This window comes from Cheilinus undulatus, linkage group 7, assembly GCF_018320785.1.
Source record: "Cheilinus undulatus linkage group 7, ASM1832078v1, whole genome shotgun sequence".
Lineage (NCBI taxonomy): Eukaryota > Metazoa > Chordata > Actinopteri > Labriformes > Labridae > Cheilinus > Cheilinus undulatus.
Window position 1 is genome coordinate 41,630,857 of NC_054871.1, and position 23,459 is coordinate 41,654,315.

General features: G+C 40.0%; 1 protein-coding gene across 1 annotated transcript in view; it reads left to right on the forward strand.

Annotated features, from left to right (window-relative positions):
• Nucleotides 1-3,805: 3,805 nt before the first annotated feature.
• LOC121512402 (gamma-aminobutyric acid receptor subunit gamma-3) overlaps nucleotides 3,806-23,459 on the forward strand; it is a 135,591-nt gene continuing 115,937 nt past the window's right edge. Inside the window, exons 1-2 of the mRNA XM_041791659.1 lie at nucleotides 3,806-3,912; nucleotides 4,093-4,238. Of these exons, the coding sequence (XP_041647593.1) occupies nucleotides 3,860-3,912; nucleotides 4,093-4,238 (199 nt within the window). The 5' untranslated portion in view covers nucleotides 3,806-3,859. The remainder of the gene's footprint in view (nucleotides 3,913-4,092; nucleotides 4,239-23,459) is intronic.

The window sequence follows — 23,459 nt, forward strand, 5'->3', positions numbered from 1 at the left end:
AGAATGGTAGCGTCCAAACATCTTTCCGTAACAAAGTGGATGAGCAACAGAATGCATCTGTCACCACCTGAAACCAGCCTTCTAAGGAGGAGTTGAAGATACCAGCCCCTACATGGACAAGAATTTGTAGCAGACTATTTACAGTCAGGCCTTACACAGGTGAGTCACACATAAACCAACATGATAAACTGCATAAGTTACCATCATAATAGCAGTCTGCACTTTTTGTCAAATGTCCGTCCTTTGTCGCCTCTACCGAACTGTTATGTGGAAATGTATCAAGGAAATTCTTAGTAAGCTTAATACTCAAAACATAGAAACATTTTGGGGTGCAGATAGCCTAGTGGTTTGAGGTGTGAAATACGCATGCGGTCAGCCCAGGTTTGAATCCGGCGTGTGGCACTTTCCTGCATGTCCCTTCCCAGCTGTCATTCCGATTCTGCCCACTTTACTCCTCTGTAAATAAAGGCATAAAAAGTCCAAAAATATTTTTTTTTTTTTTTTTTTTTTTTTTTTAAGCATGGTATGATACACTTAATTCATTCCATAAGTAAGAAGTTAACACTCATTGTTTCAGTATGGCAGTTGAGTGAAACATACAAAATAAGCATCAACCAAAAAAAAAAAAAAAAAAAAAACACATTGGTTCAGTTATTTTGCCTTCATTGATGTCATGAGCAACACAGCAGCCATGCAGCATTTTGTTGGAGGTGAAAACAAACATTAATGCCACTATTTACTTTTAGTGTGATTCTGGTGAAGTGGTACCTGGCACAAGTAATATCTTATGAAAAATGAATGAATCTTTACGGGCTAATCAGAGCAACAAAACACGTGACATAGCTGCTATTGAGCTGCAGCCCTACAGAGGAGTAAACTCCATACAGAACTGCATAATGTGAACCAAGGCGACTATAGACATGTCAGTACACGATTTATGTCGTTTTTGAAAAGAAAACAACTCACTGCTGTTCTTTGTTCTTCTTTTAACAAAGACATTTTGTCAAGTTATGATAAAACTGGCACTTTAGCAGCATCCACGCTAATGTATTCCACCATAGCTGCACCTCTGATTGTCTCCTGTTGCTGCTTGCATACGTCACGACTCCGCTGCACCAGAAAGTACTGCCCCCTGTTGCTGATTGGTCCTGTCACTTTTTAACTGGGCCCAAACAGTTCAGATGGAAGCTTTACAAGATGGATTCGCCAGTGAGAAACACAGAAACAGGTGTATCCATCTGTTTTGCCAGGTTAATACATCACAACTTTGCCTGCAAAAAAAAAAAAAAAAAAAAAAAATAGCCCCAGGGATGTCATTTATATGTACAGATCTGCTGTAAAATGGGTGATGGTGGTTGATGTATTTGACTGAGTTACCCACACATGTGGACAAAATTGTTTTTACCCTTTTGCTGAAGAAAGAAAAACCCACAGTTCAGTCAGTGAAATAACTTGAAACTGACAAAAGTGATAACAAATGAAAATGTACTGATAACTAACTAATGGAAATCAGACATTATTTTTGAATTGTGGTTCAACAGAATCATCAAGAAAACCAACTAATGAAACTGGCCTGGACAAAATCAGTGGTGCCCTTTGAAATGGTGTAAAATAATTTGATCATAAGGACATGTTTAACTAAGGTGTGTCCTGCATCACAGGTGTCTTCAAACTTGAAATCAGTCAGTCTGCCTATTTAAAGGGTTACAGTAGTCATTTAAAGGGTTAAAGTAGTCACTGTGCTGTTTGGTGACATGGTGTGTACCACACTGAACATGGACCACAGAAAGCTAAGGAGATAGTTGTACTGGGAGATTAGAAAGAAAATTATAGACAAGCATTTTAAAGGTAAAGACCATCTCCATGCAGCTTGATGTTCCTGTGACTACAGCTGCACGTATAATTCAGAGGTTTAAGGTCCGCAGGGCTGTAGCCAACCTCCCTGGATGTGGCTGCAAGAGGAAAATTTATGACAAACTGAGGAGATAGATTATATGAATGATAACCAAGGAGCCCAGAGCAACTTCCAAAGAGATTAGAGGTTAACTCCAAAGTCAAGGTACATCAGTGTCAGAATGCAGCATTCATCGATGTTTAAGCCAAAGTGGACTTAATGAAAGATGGCTGAGGAAGACTCCACTGTTGAGAGCAAATCATAAAAAAGCCAGACTGGAATTTGCCAAAATTCATATTGACAAGCCACAAAGCTTCTGGGAGAATGTTCTTTTGACAGACGAGAGAAAACTGGAGCTTTTTGACGAGTCACATCAGCTCTTTGTTCACAGACGCAAAAATGAAGCATAAAGAAAAGAACACTAAAGCTACTGTGAAACATGGAGGAGGCTCGGTTATGTTCTGGGGCTGCTTTGCTGCATCTGGCACAGGGTGTCATGAATCTATGCAGCGTACAATTAAATCTCAAGACTACCAAGGCATTCTGGAGCCGAAAGTGCTTGTAAAGCCACATCATGTAATAACACAGCATTATGTAATAACCCTAACCATAGGACTTAGTGTGGGCTCCAAGGTATGCCCTACCCAACTACCTTGCCCTAACTCCAACCGCTTAGTGACTTATGCCTAAACCTAACCCGCCTTCAGGGCTCTAGACTAAACACCTACCCTACTACCTTGCCCTAACTCTAACCACTCAGTGGCTTAGAAAATGCAGCGTTATTACATGATGGATGAAAAATGTATTACATTATTACTTAATGCAGCATAATTACATAATGGGACCCAAAACACACAGCTATAAACACCCAAGAGTGTCTAAGAACAAAACACTGGACTATTCTAAAGTCTATCTATGAGCCCTGATCTAAATCCTATCGAGCATCTGTGGAGGGAACTGAAACATGCAGTCTGGAGAAGGCACCATTCAAACCTGAGACAGATGGAGCAGTTTTATCATGAGGAGTGGGCCCAAATACCTGTGGACAGGTGCGGGAGTCTCATTAAGAGTTACACGAATTGCTTGACTGCAGTGATTGCCTCTAAAGGTTGTGCAACAAAATATTAAGTTAAGGGTACCATCATTTTTGTCCAGGCCAGTTTCATTGGTTTGTTTTAAAATGATTCTGTTGAATCAAAATTCAAAAGCAGTGTCTGATTTTCATGTGTCATTTTTCAGTTAATTTTTATTTATCACCACTTTTGTCAATTTCAACTTATTTCAGTGGCTTTTGTTGTGTTTTTTTCTTGAACAGAAGGGTAGAAACAATTGTGTCCTCATCAATGATGTTGGTGTCATGAAGCTTCTTTATGTTGCAGCTTAGCTTACTTTAATTTACCCAGCACTGGTTATTGTAATGTTATTATTATTGTGGACAAATTTGCTTGCCAAAAAAAGTTAAAGAAATGCTTTTATAGCTGTTAATGCAATCTTCTGAGATATGATTAATGTGCTATTTTAAACGTGCATTCCCAGTATTCTATAAAAGACAAAAGGTGAGAAAAACTGGAGGGAGTGATTATTTTCTGCCTGTCCAGCAGCTCTTGTGAGAAGGGCACCGTTTGCTGTATGGTGTGACGCAGATTTCCAGGAGTTTGGGATGAATGAGGCTTTGGGAGGACGCGTTCAGTGTGCGCGCACCTGCGTAAAACCAGCAGAGCCCGAATCATCCACAGACAGGATACGAGCACATCCTCACCCCGAGAGTGGAGCTGCTCCTCAGTGTGCACGCGGCTGACTGGAGGGATTTGAAACGGCTGATTTTTTAACAATGATTTCTGCTGGATTACAAACTATGAGGCGCTTTTCTCTCGCGTTATCCTCTGAGCTGCTGTGACCGACGGCTCCACACACCGATACGCGCCGTCCTCTCTCATCCACACTTGTTGTCAACCAGCGAGAAACATGACATCCAAATTACTGGTTCATTTCTTACTCCTGTCTGCCCTCCAGACCTGGTGAGTGCTGCCTTAAATGCGAAATTGTGAATGAAACACTGGGCTGCGTCCAGGGATCCAGGGACAGATATGTTTGTGGAGAAAACTTTATGTTAAGCTTTAACTTTATCCGTAATGTTTGCATGCATGCAGGCTGCAGAATATTGCATTGCAAGTATTCATTACCTTTCTTCATTTCAGCTCTCTAACTATCGAGTACGATGAGGAATACGAGGATGTCACAGTGAACCAAATGTTGGCTCCTAAATCACAAGAAACGGACGCCACGGAAATACTCAACAATTTACTGAAAGAATACGACAAAAAACTACGACCGGATATCGGAGGTAATCGGTTATATTGATTCTTTTCTCGCCATATTGAGGTATTCTGGGATATATTTCTTACCTAGCCAGCAGAACTGTTCATGATAAGTAAGCCTGGGCAATATTTGAGTTTTTAAGACATATGCCTACCTTTCAAATGTATAAGACAATATCTTTTATATCAGTACAGTTAATATTGCGTTAAATTGAATTATATTAATTAATAAAAATATGATTTACAGTAAGAACCACTTCCAACATGCTTAGTGGTCACAGGATAATCTATTTCAAATGCAGACTACATAGGGAATTATCATTTCATATATTTAAATTAGTGAGTCAAAATAAAGGACATTCATATCTGTTATTATTGAGGCATATTGAGCTATTCATTGTTACTAGTTCTCAGGAATTGCTGGTAAACTCCTCAACACTGTTTAAATTGTGCAAATGCATTGCCAGCATTTGATGAAGTGGCTGAAACTGTCAAGGAGCAAGGATTTCCCTCACTCCTCACCAGCTCCACCCACATTCCCAACATATTTGTGCTCTTTAGATGGTGCCCTCTCGCTCTTGGTTAAAAATATGACTGAAGATCACTGAAGAGTATCTAACACTAGACTTTTGGTTGAGTTGCATCTATCTTTTGTTTAAAAAATGTCTTAGAATATCATGGGCATTGCTGGGAGAGGGAGGGATATAGCCTCGTCTCTTTCTCCGTCCATCCCCATCAGCCACAACATCATACATCTGTGCTGCTTTTATCAGCCATAATTTCATAACCATCTGACAGAGACTTACCTAGAGCTACCTGAGTGTGAAATGGTGATTTTTATTTTGCAAACCCTTGTTTTCAAAAGTGCTATTAAAAAGTTATTATTTTCATTGTTAATAATATATGCTCCTGTAGAGAATACAAGTTCTTGAGTTGTCAACCACATTTTTAAAGAAAAGCATGGTTTATTTGTGATCTCTGTGATCTGAGCCAATAGAAAAATTCAAGTGCAGCAGACAGCTTTAGCCTGTAGAGGGCAGTCTCTATGCATTTTTCTTACTGAAATGTAGAATTTGAATGCTTTGTTCTCAAATGTCCAAATTTGGGCCCTAACTGATCAGCAATACCTGTGCAAACCCATACCGGCCACTTTATTAGGTACACCTTGCTGGTACCAGTTGGACCTCCTTTTGCCCTCAGAACTGCCTTAATTTTTCATGGTATCATTTCAACAAGCTGTTGGAAATTTAGAGATTTCAGTCCATATTGACATGATAGCATCACGCAGTTGCTGCAGATTTGTTGGCTGCACACCCATGATCTGAATCTCCCGTTTCACCACATACCAAAGGTGCTCCAGTTTGAGATGATGTAAGCTTTGTAACATGGTGCATCATCCTGCTGGAAGCATCCATCAGAAGATGGGTACACTGTGGTCATAAAGGGAAGCACATTGTCAGTAACAGTACTCAGGCAGACTGTGGCGCTTAAAGGGATATTTCAGGATTTTTGAAGTTGGATTGTATGAGGTACTTGGTTATAGCAGTGGCATTAGCCTCCAGTGATTTCTGTGAAAGTTGCTCCTGTTGTTTTTACAAGCTCAGAGAGATCCGGCGCATAGTGGCTGTAGATGGGAACGTTTTATTTGCGTAGTTTAATGAGTTTTACATAAAAATGGGCCAATAAAATATGTTGGCTTGCCTATACGCTGTGTTCAAAACATACAAAGCACTTCATTTCTCCCCAAAACCCCTCTATGTCAGGCACTGATTTATGATGCAGCCTTCGCCATTTTGTCTCCTTCCGCCGTGCACTGATATCCTCTGATCAGCTGTGTGGGTCTGTGGGCTTCTACAGGAATAATAACACCACACCAAGCTAAAAAAAACAAAAAAGATAATAAAACTATAAATCAGATACAAAATTGAGATTTTATTTAGAAAGAGATTTGAAGGAATAGCTGGAATCTTGCCACTCCCACCCGCTTTTCCAAATGTTGTCAACATTTCTCTCCCTTTTGGTTAAAAATATGGCTGCAGATCATAAGTTCTCATACTTTTTGAAACGACTGATGATTAAAAAAATATATATTTTAACATTTTCAACACATGGTATTTAAGGGTGCTTTCCCACCTACGTCCAGGATTCCTGTAGGTTCTTGAAAAATCTTAAATAGTCTTTAGTTGCACATTTGAAATTTAAGACCCTAAAAAGTCTGATTTTTACTAGTGAGAGGTTTTAAATTTCAGAAGGGACAATGACTAAGAAAAGTTCTTATTCATTTTTTAAATTTTCCAGCCAACCTTTTATGATTTTCATCATCTTCTGCTATAAATTGTTGCATTAATATTCTTCATAATTTAGGGGATTCAGTGTTGGAATCCAGTGTTGGATGTTCTAGATGGACTTTATCGGACTCACTGTGATTTAATAAACTCTGCACTGTCGTGAAACACTAGTCCAGTTCTCTAACGTCTGGGCCACCAAGTTGCCCACTTTAAAATCCTTGCAGGCCTGCTCTGACAAAAAGCACTTTGAATCAGCTCAGCATCCATCCATCCATCCATCCATCCATCCATCCATCCATCTTCTTCCGCTTATCTGAGGTCGGGTCGAAGGGGCAGCAGCCTAAGCATGGAAGCCCAGGAGTCCCTCCCGGATGGTCAAGCTTCTCACCCTATCTCTAAGGGAGAGCCCAGACACCCTGTGGTGGAAACTCATTTTGGCCGCCTGTGTCCGTGATCTTGTTCTTTCAATCACTGCCCACAGTTTGTGATCATAGGTGAGGGTAGGAACGTAGATCGACTGGTAAATCGAGAGCGTCACCTTTCGACTCAGCTCTTTCTTCACCATGACAGACTGATGCAGAGACCGCATCACTGCTGACCCCGCACTGATATGCCTGTCAATCTCCCGTTCCATTCTTCCCTCACTCGTGAACAAGGCCCCGAGATACTTGAACTCCTCCACTTGGGGCAGGATCTCATTCCCAACCTGGAGAGGGCACTCCACCCTTTTCCGACTGAGGAAAAGGGTGGAGCCTCAGATTTGGAGGTGCTGATTCTCATCCCAGCTGCTTCACACTCAGTTGTGAACCGTTCCAGTGAGAGCTGAAGGTTGCGGCCTGATGAAGCCAACAGAACCACATCACCTGCAAACAGCAGAGACCTAATCCTGAGGCCACCAATTGTACTCCCAGAGCACCCTCCACAGGATTCCCTGAGGGAAATGGTCGAATGCCTTCTCCAGGTTCTCAAAACACATGTAGACTGGTTGGGCAAACCTCCATGCACCCTCCAGGACCCTACTAAGAGTGTAGAGCTGGTCCACTGTTCCACAACCAGGACGACAACCACATTGCTCTTCCTGAATCCGAGGTTCGACTATCCAACGGACCCTCCTCTCCAGGACCCTTGAATAGCACTTACCAGGGAGGCTGAACCACCAACCCAGTCTGCTAATCCAGGGGCGCTGTCCCTGATGTCCACGCGATGTTGCAAAGGTGTGTCAACCAAGACAGTCCCACAACATCCAGAGCCTTGAGGAACTCAGGGCGGATCTCATCCACCCCCAGCAAAGTGCTGCACAGTTAATCTAATGACACATTATGATCACACATTATTACCAAATCATGCAGCACTAAGTATCAAACAGTAAAGCCTGACCTGCAGATTCAGTAATAATCAGATAAAAGAGTAGACAGGTGTTTCTCTCAGTCTCCACACAGTAAATATTGTAAACAACACCCCATAAAACCCCATTATGCTGCTATATCTATCGTAGAATAAAGTGTGTTAAAACCCTGCAGTGGACGCTCAGAGTTTCTGTTTAAAACTGTAAGAATCTATTAAGATGTTTGATAGCAGCAGTCACATGTGATAAGAGTAATTCTATTCAAGGTCAGGCATCACAGCTTCTTCTAACAGCTCTATCCATCTTGTAAGTTAGGTGATAAGGTGACATCTCTCTCTAATGTGTTTATGACACACTCTAACACCTCTATGACAGCTTATTGGCTGTTTGGGTATCCATAACAAGACTCACACTGAGATGCACACAGTGTTAGAGCCAACTGATGCTGGAAATAAGTGACGTTACAGTATGTCTTCTTTTTTAAAATATACAGAAAGTTATTCCAGATAAGGACAATGAGATTTTAACGCCGTAGATGAAGACGTTTTGACCTTACAATCATAGTTTGATTTTTTTCTACTTTGGGTGTAATTTATATTGAGCCCATATTATATGAAGAAAAAATGATACACAATACCATTTTGGATTTTGTGATTACTCAGTTACTATTAGGGTAAGCTGATGGCTAGCTTGAGTTTCTTTTTAAAGAATGAAAATGGTGTGAGCATGTCATGTGTGAAAGTGTTCTTTATTTCCATAAATATGCAATTTTCTATCTCCTGTGACAAATTGAAACTTCTGCAATGTGATTCTTGCAACAGCTTGCATTACAGTAAGGATAAAATTGGGATCTATCGTGCAGCCCCACATAGTATGCCTCCTAAAAAGTATCAGCCAACAGTGTCATGCTCAGCTCATACAGTTTATAATGATGAATTCATGATAGAGTCACAAATTTGCAGAAAAAAACCCCGTTGCAATGGGTGGTGTTTTGTTTTTTCTAATAATCATTGAAGCTGACTAATATGTGAGGCATAATAGCCTGAGTCCTTGTGTGTCAGAGTGTCTGGGCCTCCAAATTTTCCATCAATTTCTGATAATGGACCCATCAGTGGGTATTATCAAGCCTGTGCAATTGTTACTTGTGTAGAGGTTATGTGGTTGTGTGATGAACCAGGCTCAAATGTTTACTTTTGGCACCAGCATGCTGTTTATTCTGATAACAACAGAAGCATATTAGGTCTCTCACAGCCACTCTTTAAGTCATAAATTACCCAGAATACACAAGGATAGCAGACTGTAAACTGGCACTATACAACAGAAAAGAAAAATATACTGTAAAGCCCTCACAGCTCTCACTTTATGAAGCACAACAAATGCTAAAACATAGAAACAAGTAATTCAGCTAACTGTTGGTTAAAGGGATATTTCAGTACTTAACAATAGCAATGGCATTAGCCTAAAGAGATTTCAGTGTGTATTGCCCCTTTAAGGAGCGTGCGCTGGAAGCATTAACGAGAAAGCTAGGCTATACAGTGCAACGGACGGGAACAGCTCCATTCATCCATCTTCTTCCGCTTATCCGAGATTGGGTCGTGGCAGCAGGTGAAGTCAATCCAAACATCCCTCTCCCCAGGAACATTTTCCAGTTCCTCCTGAGGGATTCTGAGGCACTCCTGGGCCAGATGGGATATATAATCCCTCCAGAGTTCTGGGTCTATCCGGGGGTCTCCTCCTAGTTGCACGTGTGGAAGGACGTGAAGGGGAACAGGAGGCACCCTGATCAGATACCCAACCACCTCAACTGGCTCCTTTTGATGCGAAGGAGCAGCGGCTCTACTTTGACAACCTTCTGGATGACCAAGCTCATCACCCTATCTCTAATGCTGAGCTCAGACACCCTCCTAAGTAATCCCATTTCACCTGCTTGTAACCATGATCTCGTTCTTCCCATCTTTGGCGCTGTAAATCCTGGCTTCTTGTGCTTACACTGGGCAGTCACTGTCTTTAGGCTAATGCTATTACTATTGCCAATCACCTTATACAACCCAACTTAAAAAGTTACTGAAATATCCCTTTAACAAGCAAGACCACAGAGAAAACAGGGTTCCTCAACAGCAGGTCACAGCAGCATAGACATTTTGGACACAGTTTCTGGTGATTTCCAAAAATAAAATTAAAAAATTGAATTTTAATAGGTATTTTATCAGAGCTTGCTGGTATTAAAGGTGACATATTATGCAAAAATCACTTTTTCAGGCTTTTCTAACACAAATATGTGTCCCTGGCCTGTCCACAATTCCCTCAAGTACCAGAAAAAACCATTTCCTCTCCCCCTCTCTTTCTCCACCTTTCAGAAAATGTGTGCTAAAACAAGCTGTTCTCAGATCTAGTATCCTCACCAGGGGCGTAAGCACCTGCCCCCAGGCTTGGTTGGCCCTCCCCCCCCGAGGAAAGTTCTGCCCTCCTCTACTGATCCTGTCAGCTACCAGCTGAGATGCTGGATAGCTCAGTGGGTTACCCCGCTGACTACAGTCTGGGAGATTGATGGTTTGAAACTTTGGGAAAAAAAAAGTGTCTGTAATATCATGAGTGCTGCATCCATTTCCTGAGAGGTGTGTGATCAGGGGAGGAGTCAGACAGCTAATTACCAACAGAAACGGCACAGAAACGGCTCGTTCTGAGAAGGGCTGAAACTGAGGGGATTTTAGACATTCAAAAATCCAATACTGGAGTGTTTTTTCAGCAATAAACTTCACAGGCATGTTTTGGGGACCTCTGAGAACAATATAAACTTGTCTAAAGAGGGTGAAATATGTCCCCTTTAACATGCGTACTGCGTAACATCAGAGAAATGATCAATGCCACTGCATTGGTGAAAAACCTACGGGATCGCCAGCGCTCCAATTTGCATATCTATTTTCAACCGTGGGTAGAATTGTAACCAAACGAGATAGAGCAATACCTCTTATAGCATATCAAACCAGTGGAGTAACACTAACATATCACACATTCAATATGTTTGGAGTAATGTTTCCTTCTAGAAATATCCTTCCTTCTTTTGCGTAAATGTAGTACAAAGCAAAAACATCGAAAACAATATAATATAACATAATCTGGGCTATAAATGTGTTGTTTTCTTGCAGGTTACAAGTCGCACTTGTTATTGTTTCAACAAGGTCTTCTGCAAACACATGTATGCTCAAAAGTATGTGGCACACTTACAGATTTTTCACTACAGTAAATTGTTTATTTTTGTAAACATTCTTTCTTTTTTGCAAATTGAGCACAATTTTCGTTTTTGACACAGTTTGTAAAGATAAGTGTATTTCAAAAATGAAGTTTTGAACATAATCAAAATTTTTTTTGTGGTTTGAAATGATCTTGTGCAACTTTTTTACAATCACAATTTTGAGGGATACAGCTACGACATCTCTGTATTTAGGAAAATGTGTAAAAAACATTCATTTGTCTTGTGGTTTTTGCACTTTTGAGCAATTTAATTTATTAGTGTTACTATACATATCATTAAAATTTGGGTTCTAAGGGTTGTATTGATGTATAGCCAATTCAAATACTCCAAAAAATGGCACTACAGCATGTAGAAATGTAAAGATATGCTCTGGCAGACTTGTTTTATGGTAGGTCATAAAGGGTTAAAAGTATAAAATCCTTATAAACACCAATATCAGCACAAATCCTTACCCTCATTAGAGGGACAGTCACTAAACTTGTTTTTGTGCTCTTCTCAAAAACAAAAAGGCTCCTCTAAAGTTGTGAAAATCATCACACCTGCTCTTCACAGAAAACCGTGTCACGCTGCTGCTTCAAGCCCGTTCATCTCTGCTTTTGTAGATCCCTGTTGTTGCTGAAAATCAACCCTCAGCTGCTTGGTTGGTGTCGGCTTTTATGTTGAGCTTCACTCAGGATCCGGGGGTCTTTAGAGCTGGCTTTGTCTTAGCGTGATGCCTTTGGGCGTGCTCGGAAAGATTTGATGAGTAGTTCACAGCAGTGGAGAGTTGTTTTTGGCCTGGTCACAGTGTAAACTTTACTGCCACATTCTCATCCTTTGGTGAAACAAATTCAAAGTAGTGTGCAAATCTCCGAGTCACAAAAGAGGTTGCATTCAAACCATTCTGCCATTTTTATTTTCTACCTCCATAAACTCGAGCTAACCTCAATCCAAGTGTTGTGTAAGCTGCTGCTTCTCAAATGGCGTGGTGAAGCACAGTGGTGTGCCTTTGGGCAAGTCTTGATTCAGCCATTTGTTCATAATACAGCTATCCAACAACATACAGTATTGTTTAAAGAGGCTATTTGTGTGAATATGGATGTGGAATGGCCTGACATTTTAGCTTTATCATAGGTGTGCCATGGGCAATAAAAGGTTAAAAACCACTGGTGTAGCAACACTTTATTTTTTATGTGTTTACTGATAGTGAAAGAACTTAAAGTCACATAAGTAATGAGATAAATGGAAATGTGATTACTGAAGTTAGCAACAGTAAAAGGCTCCATTACCGTGTTAAAGTAAAAAATGTGATCTTACACTGATCAGTACTGAGTAATGAACAAGACAATGGTGAGTCAGAACAACAGTATGTCACAAAATTCTACGCTACAAACTGGATATGACTCTAGAAACTTCCATGTTGTTAGTAGAAACTGAGCTGTTAGGAAACCATTGTTAGCACCATGGTAATGAAAATAGAAGTGCACCCAAAGGAAATATTCTGTTTTAATTAACAAAAGCTACACTGAAAACATGTTTATGTGTGTAGGAGTTTGCCTACATTTTTTCAGGATACTTTAGGGTGGGATCTTGTTAAAAGTTACAATTCATTGCTGAATTGTGATGGCCAATTGTGATCAATTATTTTCAATGGGATGTTTGAAGTTTAGTGTTTGAAAATACAATTTTTAGTCTACATTGACGATGTCAAGCGCTACCCACCAACATCCTAATTTAGGTGTCACATTAAGGGCCAAAACAAACGAAAACGACCCAAGTGATGTACACAAAAATCTTCAGCTTAACTAAAGGCAAATGTCAAATGTCAGTGAGTCATTTTTTACATGCACTCCCGCATATTTCTTATGGTAAAATAATGTTTTACACTGTATTTCACAAGAAAAGCACGTTTAGGTTGTCTCCTTCCTCTAAAGCCTCTTACAGACTGCATTTTCAGTCTGTTAGAGGCAGGCTATACCGGAGGCATGAATCTCATATGACATCAAGTTTGATGTGTGCAGACTGTACGATGACAACTCCCACTAATCACCCCTGAATCCCAGGCTACGACGTACACCGATATGCAAGAAATAAAGGTCATTAGTGTGCGCCACGTCAGTGTACGTTCTCCATCTACACCGCCAGTGCCATGGTAAATAATGAAGCAACAACAAAGCCGTTGTCATTTTAGCGTTCATATGTTTAGAAAAACATCTGACATCAAGATTATCCTCCTTGTGGGAATCCCACGAACTTCTGCTTTTTACCTCCGCCAAGGAGGTTATGTGATCGGCAGGGTTTGTTAGTTTGTTAGTTTGTTAGCATCATCACTCAAAAAGTTCTGGACGGATTTTGATAAAATTTTCAGGAAATGTCACAAATGGCATAAGGAAGAACTGATTAGATTTTGGGAGTGATCCAGATCACCATCTGGATCCAGGAATTTTTTTAAAGGATTCTTTACTTATGGGAGATAGGGCTAATGGTGGAGGTCTGCACTCTCCGAGTGCTTTTGTAGTTTGGCATTGTCTCCATTCTGATGCTAACTTGTTGGTTGGTTTGTTGGCGCCAGTGTCACGTTATTGTTATATCATTTCTTGCTGCATTCCTATTGGTCAGTTAGTTGGTGTAGGTCTTAGCAACAGTCATATTGTGAGATGGTCATCCTTAATTTCTGACACTGTCAGAATTTTATTCCAGGCTATCTTTGGTATCAAGACTGTGACAACTGCTGTCTGTCAACCTGTCTCACAGCGACATAGGACCACTATTTTAGAGGCCCAACCAAAGATCGCCATGATTGGTCATCTTTCATCTGGGACAGCCCAAAATCACAGAGTATTCCAGGCACGTCATGCTTCTAGAGCTCAGTCGCTTTCTCTACGTTAGTAACCCGGTTATTGGTAGGTGGTTAACTGGTATCAATACTCTCACTGGCAAAACTTCTCAACACTGTCATCATTGCTTTAAATAAATCCGTTGTTGTTGTAGGCTACCAAAAGCACAGCAGCCTCCTTTTCAAGAAGAAGAAGAAGTTTGGCTCAACCAGGATTCTTCCAAGAGCGACTGGGGCAGAAAGGCTTAAGTAATAGAGGTGACCAAGAACCTGAAGGTCACTCTGACTGAGCTCCAGAGATCCTGTGTGGAGATGAGACAAAGTTCCAGAAGGAGAACCATCACTTCAGCCCTTCACTTATCTGGGCTTTATGGCAGAGTGGCTAGACAGAAGCCTCTCCTCAGTGCTAAACACTTGAAAGATTGGCTTTCACATGGAGTGTGTTGCACAGGCACCTGATTGTCAGCCCCAGGGGGTGCCAGAAGCTCAAAACAAGAGTTAATAGCAGCAGAATAAGCTGTTTGGCATTGCCAGAAAAGATTAGGCAAATGTTTCATGGGTGCAACCCACATACTCAGCTCTGCTGCTCATCCCACAAATGCATGTTCCTCACACCTGCAATGTTGCACTATTTAAAAGGGAAACAAACCGGCTTTCCAATGGTGAAAGATTTTTGCCCAGAAGTGTTGTTGCAACAATGAAATAGGTAGTAAGGTAATGGTAATGTGACTGTCCAATGAATCAAAGCCATCTATGCTAACATGTTAACTATGACAGTCCAATTTCACACAAATTTGTTATCTATAGCATTATTTGGTTATACTCTGAAAGCAGTGACTCTGGTAATCACTATTAAAGCAAGGCTGTGTGTGTGTCCTGATGTTTACTTACAGTGAGGTATAATGTAGCCAGGTATCCATGCTAATGATGAGGAATGTTTGTGACTGCAGTAAATATGCAGTCCACCTGGCTGAGATAAGGATGAATGGTTGAATATCATATGAAGAAAAATTCTGACCCATTTATGCAAAGTTGAGGTGATGATACAAAAAAATAACTTATTCACAAGGTTTATAGGGTTACTGCAGGAGATCCTAGATGTGATATGCTAAAGTAGTGAATATCTGAAATGCTCATGAAGTTTGGTATTCATGTATTTGAGGTTGTAAAAAGGCCAAAAGTAGGTAAAACGTTTGGAGTCTCAGTATCTCCAGCAGAGAGAAATCCCTTCTGCACACTCTCAGCTGTTAGATTCTAACCTGCAGTAACAAAGGTCATGAAGCAGCTCATCAGCATTTCCTCATGAATATAAATTACATTTGGAGGCTGGAACTTTAAGTGCAGGACAGAGATATGAGGGTTTCTATAACTCTCCGACTCTCTGTGCTCTAATCTGAATGAGTATATGTAGGTGTTGTTTTTTCATTTCTTGGTGTTTTTCAGGTCAAGATAAAATAAAAGGGTTGTTCTCTTATCTCCTCACAATGTTTACAAGATATTATGGATGCATACTGGAGATGGGTTCCATGTAAAAATGCATTCAAAATTAAAATGTATTCCAAAATATTCAGAGACTTGTTTCTCCACAAGTAGACGCTGATGGGAAATTGGTTATTATTTTGGTAGAACAACAACACCAAAAGCTCAGGTGCTCATCCTCCTTTAGCAGAATAATTTTAATAGTCTTAATACGTCCAGTGAGTGAGTGTTAGTCATTTCAACCTCTTTTTATATTTTACAGTCCCAGCTTTAAAAGGATGCTCTGTTCCAGACATGGTTGTTACCTCTCTGTGCTGTTTATCTCTTTTTCCTGTTTACTGCCTGGTTTTTGAGTCTGTTTTTGCCAATATTCAGCTGAATAAGTTTGGAACTTCTCATTTACATTTTCACTTTCCAGTCAACAAGCCCAGATCAGGCTTCGTCTCCAAGTGCTACACCCAAACAAAGCAGAGAAAGTGTTGTAGTGTTTGGCTAAAGGTAAGGCAGTTAGTGCAAACCATAGAATAAACACCCCGGATTCCAAAAAAGTTGGGACACTGTGTAAAATGTAAATAAAGCAGAATGCAATGATTTGCATATCTCACAAATCCATATTGTATTCACAGTAGAATATAAACAACATATCAGATGTTGGTACTGAAATATTTAACCATTTCATGAAAACTATGAGCTCATTTTGACATCTCAAAAATGTAGGAAAGGGGCAAAAAAAGACTGGAAAAGTAAGTGGTACTAATGAAAAACTGCAGCTCATTCATTTTATTGACAACAGGTCAGTACCTGACCTTGCAAAGCAGATAGATACACCTGTTTCCTTGTTTCTCATTGGCGAATCCATCTTGCAAAGCTCCCATCTGAACTGTTTGGGCCCAGTTACAAAGTGACAGGACCAATCAGCGATGAGGGGCAGTACTTTCAGAGGAGTCATGATGTAAGCAAGCAGCAACAAGAGACCAGTGCAGTTATGGCAGAAGAGATTAGCGTGGATGCTGCTAAAGCGCCAGTTTTATCAGAACTTGACGACATTTCTTCGTTAAAAGAAGAACAAAGAACAGCAGTGAGTTGTTTCTTTTCAAAGACAAAAGTCGTGTACTGACATGTCTATAGTCGCCATGGTTCACGTTATTCCTCGGTAGCTTCGCACGCGCACCTCAGTCACAGCTACGTCACATGTTTTGTTGCTCTGATTGGCCCGTAAAGATGTGACAGACAGAAGGTTCATCCAGTCACACTCATCACTCATCCAATCAAACAAATCCATCTGGCGTGTCAGGTTTGTCAGTTTCATGACTGGGTAAAAAAGGAGCATTTTACATAGGAAGAGTCTCTCGGAAGTGAAGATGGGCACAGGTTCACCAATCTGCAAAAAATGTCTGAAAAGTGTGGAACCATTTCTGTTTCTCAGTGTAAAGTTCCAAAGACTTTGAATAATAAACTTTATAATGATAAAAATAATATTAAAAAACTTTATACGAATAGCAGCTTTAAAAACAGAAGTTTCCTAAGTGCTTTGACAGTAAGCAGAATCACAATTATGACAAAGCAACATAACACAACAGCAGAACACAACAAGAAAGACAAAACCCCAACAACAGTGGAACTCATGAAAAACTCAGCATTGTAACTCCAACATCATAATAACCCAGCAGAACAAGTTAAAGGTCACATATTATACAAAATACACTATTTCAGGCTTTTCTAACAAAAATAAGTGCCTCTAGCCTGTCCACAACCCCCCTGTTCCCTCCCCCTCTCTCTTTCTCCACCTCTCAGAAAATGTGTGCTGAAACAAGCTGCTCTCAGATTTCCCCTCATGATGTCATGTGGGGAGTTAGCCCCGCCCCCCATGTTCGGTTGGCCCTCCCCGCTTAGAAGAAAGTTCCGCCCTCCTCTCCTGGATCAGGAGAGCCACATCCAGGGGTGGAGTCAGACAACTCATTAACATTTAAAGCTACAGACACAGAAACAGCTTGTTCTGAGCAGGGGTGAAACAGAGGGGTTTTTAGACATGCAAAAATCCAATACTGGAGTGGTTTTTCAGCATTGATCATTACAGGCATGTTTTAGGGACCTCTGAAACCAAGATATGTAAGATTCCAGAATACAAGCAAAGACCGAGAATAAAAACCCAGAATAACCTGGACCAATCCAGGCAACACAGGAACCCAACTACATAACAAAGAGACCTAAGGACCAGAAATGTACAAGTATTCAAAATATTAGGAAGAGACGGAAAAGAATAGAAATCAAAACAGTAAGAATAGAATAGAAACAATTAAAATGTGTTGAGATAATTGTCATAATACAAAAATTTAAAACCTAGACAAAGATATTAAAATAATAATACTTATCATAATAGTGATAATGAATGTCAGGTAAAACGGATGTAACATTGAAAAGTGGTGGACACAATAAAAGCAGAGGGAGGGGGTAAGAGCTCTAAAATCAAATGGAAGTGAATATATCGCTGTAAGAATCAAACCAAGCTTAAAATACAAAGCAGCAGACGTAGAGCTCTAAGGTCAGAAAGAAGAAAAGACTTTAAGAGAAGAAAACATCAGGTCTAAAAAAATGAGTTTTAAGTGGGGATTTAAAAGATGTCACTGATTCTCCATGCCTTATCTCCTCAGGCAGGTCGTTCCAAAGTCGTATTCCACCATACACAGTACATCCCAGAAATCATCGTCTGTCGGCACAGTTCTCCGTACCAACCACAAATGCAAGTTAGAGCTTTATCATGCAGCGAGGAAGCCATATGTGAACATAACCCAGAAACGGGGCCTTCTTCCCTGAGCTCATTTAAAATGGACTGAGGCAAAATGGAAAACTGTTCTGTGGTCAGATGAATCAAATCTGGTTCAATTCTTTTTAGTAAGGGGATTAAAAATCAACTGGAAGCTGCTGCTTGGTACAAACACACACTTACATGGCTCTAAATTCTCTGCAGTAAACAATCTAAGATGACATAAAATACTGAAGGCTCTAGCAACATTTAAACCAAGTTAAAACCAAGATTCCCTGCAGAATCCGTTCTTCTAATGTAGTTTAGCTAACAGTCTTTAGCATCTGTACGACTCTGCCTGGCCTCAGGCTGAATGTTGCATTTATACCCCACCTGTCACTATGGTTACGGAGCCGTGTCAGTCGTGCTGTTTCAGAAAGGGGACAGAAGAGAACAAATATTACTGGTACACTGGATGTCACTGGGGGGCACACGTCGATGCCCTAACACACCATGCTGTGGAAAAAGACCTTTAAAGGCGGCCCTCAGAGACTTGATTCATCTCACACATCCTAAGTGCCTCTTTCTCTCTGTCACTTTGTCCATGTGTCACTTTGACTCCAATAAATAACCCCAACCTCTCACTGGCCTCCATTTATGTAGCACATATGTTTTTTTTTTTCACTTCAGCTCGCTCGGTGGCCATATTCTGCTGCTTTTTTATATTCAGTATCATTCAAAAGGCTTAAATAGGATTAAAGTTTCAAGAAAAATGTTGTGGAAAACATACATTTAAGGCATTTATTTCCGTCACGCTGTGCTTCAACTTCTGTCTCTTGTGGCACAAACAAACATTAGTCACTGTAATCAGTTAAAGATTTTCCAGCATCGTCTACGGTGACATATGGACAGCGCACCACCCAGGCTTTTATGTTGATAAATCATGGGTTTTCCTCTTCACATGAAAAAGTGACTGAGCAAAAAAATGAAGATTTTGCAAACTGATGGCCTCTGGGCCCTCAAATAATGGATGATTTTTGGAGTCATATATTGCATAACTGAGCTTAACTTTTTAAAAATGGATTTAGTGACATTATAATTTGATGTGTCGTCTCTTGTCTGTGCTCTTTATCACCTTTCTAGATGTTTTTATTTCAAAATACTCTAAATTACCCCAAGATACTAGATATTATTAATAAACGTGGCAATGTTTTGTTGTAGTTTCTACAAAGCTTTGTACCATCTGAAATGGGATCTTTGTGTTTTTGGAAATTATGGATATTCAAGCTTTTGGAAAGAACATTTATCAAAGGACTCCCACCACAGGATTCCTTGTCTTCTTTATGTTTAAATTTTAAGAGTCTGATCAGCATCAGGCCATTTTTTCCATAATAGTGGAAGTAGATGCAAATCCTCTTTATTGGCCTCTTTGGGACAGCAAAACCCATCTAATAAATTGTGAAATAAACCTAGTACAAAAAGTAAGGAAATTAGTGTTTGCCGTTGCAAGAATGACATCTTTCACCATTGGAAAGTATGTTTATTTCCCTTTTAAATGGTGCCACATTTGTAAGGATCATGCTTTTGTAGGATGAGCAGCAGAGCTGAGTATGTGGGTTGCACCTATGAAAAATTTGCCAAATCGTCTCTGCCAATGCCAAACAGCTTATTCTGCAATTGACTCTTGTTTGGTGTTGTTTGGTGGATTGGATGATTGAAGTCTAAAGAAACAAGGTTTACTGGGGATTTAACAACTTATTCACTTAACAAACAGGATCCTCAGTAGTGTGTGAAAGAACCATACACAGACACAACAGCCTGGCACCCCATCCTCATGCTGGTCACCAGCCTGGTCACACACTGCTGCGGGATGGCATCCCATTCTTCAACCAGCATTTGTCGCAAGTAAAAGAGTAAAAAAAGTGGTAAAAAAAATTGGCAAAAATGAGTTGAAAGTGGTAAAAATGTACTCAAGGGGCAAAAATGATCTAAAAGTGAAAAAAATGGCAGTTAAAATGGTTAAAAGTGGTTTAAGGGGGCAAAATGAGCAGCTAAAGTAGTGAAAAGGATTAAAAGTAGCAAAAAGAGTCTAAAAGAGTCAAAAATGGGTTTAATGTGGAAACAAATGTGGCTAAATGGGCAGAAATAGTGATGAAAAGTGGTTTAAAAGTGGCATGAATGAGTAATTTGTACATCAGAACCTAATGATAGCTTGACAGATTTTTCAGCTCCAAAATGAGGGAACTTTAAGCCAGGATGTTACTGATCCAACACACATGCATTGATATCATTAATAAATCACAACTTGGGAGGGCCCAGTCTCTGTGTTTTTCAGGGGCTCAGCCTGAATGTTGGCATATAATTCTATCATATTTACATATTCATGTGTAAAGCTATGTTTTGTGTTTTGAGTGTTAAATAAGAAAATGTTTTTTGTATTCATAATTTCACATTTTGTAGATCAGATTAAACATAACACTGTTGAATTTAAAGTTGACCATATTTAAGTTATGCATATCTGCACATTTGATTATTGAAAATTGCTAAATTGATATAGAGTGTGGTAAAAAATCGTTTGAAATTGTTATTGTGTCTCTCTTAATTTGGCATATTTGGGTGCTGATAAGTGCAAAATTCATCATTTTTATGCCAAATGAGCACTCTAATGTGCATAAGAGTACTCGCTAGTATTTCTACGTTTTGAACTCTGCTTAGAACAAAAACAAATTAGGAAACTTGCAAAACTCTGTAAGTTTATCAACAAATATTTTCTGAAGAACAGTTGTTGGTGTATGAGGCTCATTACTGACATATTATCACTGTTTATCATGCTACTTAACTTGTCAGCATATTGTTGTTTGTTTACACACCATCATTGCTGAGCAACATGATCATCTTTTGTGTAAATCAGACAAACCCATCCATTTGAAGTCTCTCCTCAGCTCCAGTTGTGGTCTTTATCGATCCCAGAGGGGAATGCCAGACTCTTGAGCTGCTAATGCTAACTTTGGTTCACCTACTGTGTCTGTCTGCTGCTTCGTAATGGGCAGGGAGTCTTCAAATGTTTTTCAGTGTTTTTATATTTAATTTTATTTTGGAGGGAGATGAAACAGTGCATAAAAAAGGTAAGGAAATGCCAGAGAGAAGGAATCCAATTTGTGCTCCCAGCCGTGGTTGGAATACGAAATTCAGCTGTGGTTTTCAGTTAAAACATCCAATTTAAGCATTTTACTGAATACATTTTAAATTTGATCAGAGCTAAAGCTGAGAAATGTCAATCATAGCACATGGAATATGTGGTTATAGTAGCAAATGTTAAGGCAGTTACTCTTTTTTGCATAAATCAGAGAGTGATGTATGCAGTAATCCAGGAAAAATCATGAACAGAGGGGGATTTTCAGGTTTTATGGATGTTTTGCAGTGACATGCTCAGTCGCCATGCAGGAAACAAAGCGTCTGAGTAATAAACGCAGTGACCTTTTCACTGAGCTACTTTGGGGACTATGAGATCTTTTTTTTCCTCTGTATTTTCCACTTTCTTTCACCCTCTCACACACACACACACACACAGACATCAGCTTATTGAGGAGCATTTATAGGGCACTGACCACCATTGAGGCCAATCATCCAGTCTTCTGTGATGTGAAAGTCTGAAAGCACAGCCACTATATTTGCTAGGGCTGGGTGATATGGATCAAAAATCATTCATTCATCTTTTGCTGCTTATCAGGGTCGGGTTGCCGTGGTAGCGGGCTTAGAAAGTCAACATAGACATCCCTCTTCCCAGGGACGCTTTCCAACTGCTCATGGGGGATTCAAAGGCATTCCCAGGCCAGAGGGAAGACACAGCCCCTTCAGGGAGTTCTGGGTCTGCCCCAGTTGGATGTGTGGAAGGCCACCGCAGGGAGGCAACCAGGAGGCATCCTGATCAAATGCCTGAACCACCTCAAGTGACTCCTTTAATGTAAAAAACAAAAACAAAAACAAACAAACAAAAAAACAACAACACACATTTGGATATTTTTAAGTTGAATATATAGTTTTGTGGAAACACATTTACCCTCTTCCTGACTTCTTTTTTCATATTTGTCACACTTAAATATTTCAGATTTTAATAGTTATTTTAATAATAACAACAAACTTTAATATTAGACAGCTGTATATCTCAGAACAGAAATACACTAAACACAAAGCTAAAACTTTCAAAATAAAAAGGGATTGATTTTTCTGTCTAGGGTTAGGGTAAGGGTTAAAGTTAGGGTTAGGATACCAAAGGTTAAACGTTTAAAACCTAACCTGCAAAACGTGATTACAAACTTCTGCTAACACGCAAAAAGTTCATCCCCCATGAAAACATTCTTACACAGCAAGCATAGCTGTGTTAGCTACATAGATAACATAGATACCTAGCTAATGCAGCTATGTATCTACGTTATCTGTGTAGGTAAGTTAGCTTTAGCTTGCCAAAAAACCTAGCTAAGTTGCTAACATAGCTAAAGCTAAGCTATGTAAACTACTTAGAGTTATCTACATAGCTCCATTAGCCTTAGCTATGTTTGCTAAAAACATAGCTAAAGCTAAGATAGCTATAAATAACAGAGTGAGGTAACTAACTCAACTACATGGCTTATGTAGCTAAAGCTCAGCTCACAAAGAAGGTCTGTAAGCTATCTAGTTCTTACTGACATAGCTACATAAGCTTTAGCTTTGTTTTCTATAAAACCAAACTTAAGCTAATATAGGTATGGATAACATCCTGGTAGCTAACATAGCTAACATAGCTAAAGCTAAGTTCAAAATCAGATACACTGCCTGGCCAAAAAAAAAAACGTCGCCACCACAAAAAGATCACACTCTAATATTTCGTTGGACCGCCTTTAGTTTTGATTACAGCACGCATTCGCTGTGGCATTGTTTCGATAAGCTTCTGCAGTGTCACAAGATTTATTTCTATCCAGTGTTGCATTAATTTTTCACCAAGATCTTGTATTGATGATGGGAGAGTCTGACCACTGCGCAGAGCCTTCTCCAGCACATCTCAAAGATTCTCAATGGGGTTAAGGTCTGGACTCTGTGGTGGCCAGTCCATGTGTGAAAATGATGTCTCATGCTCCCTGAACCACTCTTTCACAATTTCAGCCCGATGAATCCTGGCATTGTCATCTTGGAATATGCCCGTGCCATTAGGGAAGAAAAAATCCATTGATGGAACAACCTGGTCATTCATTCTTTGGGCACATAATGTTGCTGAACCTTGACCTGACCAACTGCAGCAACCCCAGATCATAGCACTGCCCCCACAGGCTTGTACAGTAGGCACTAGG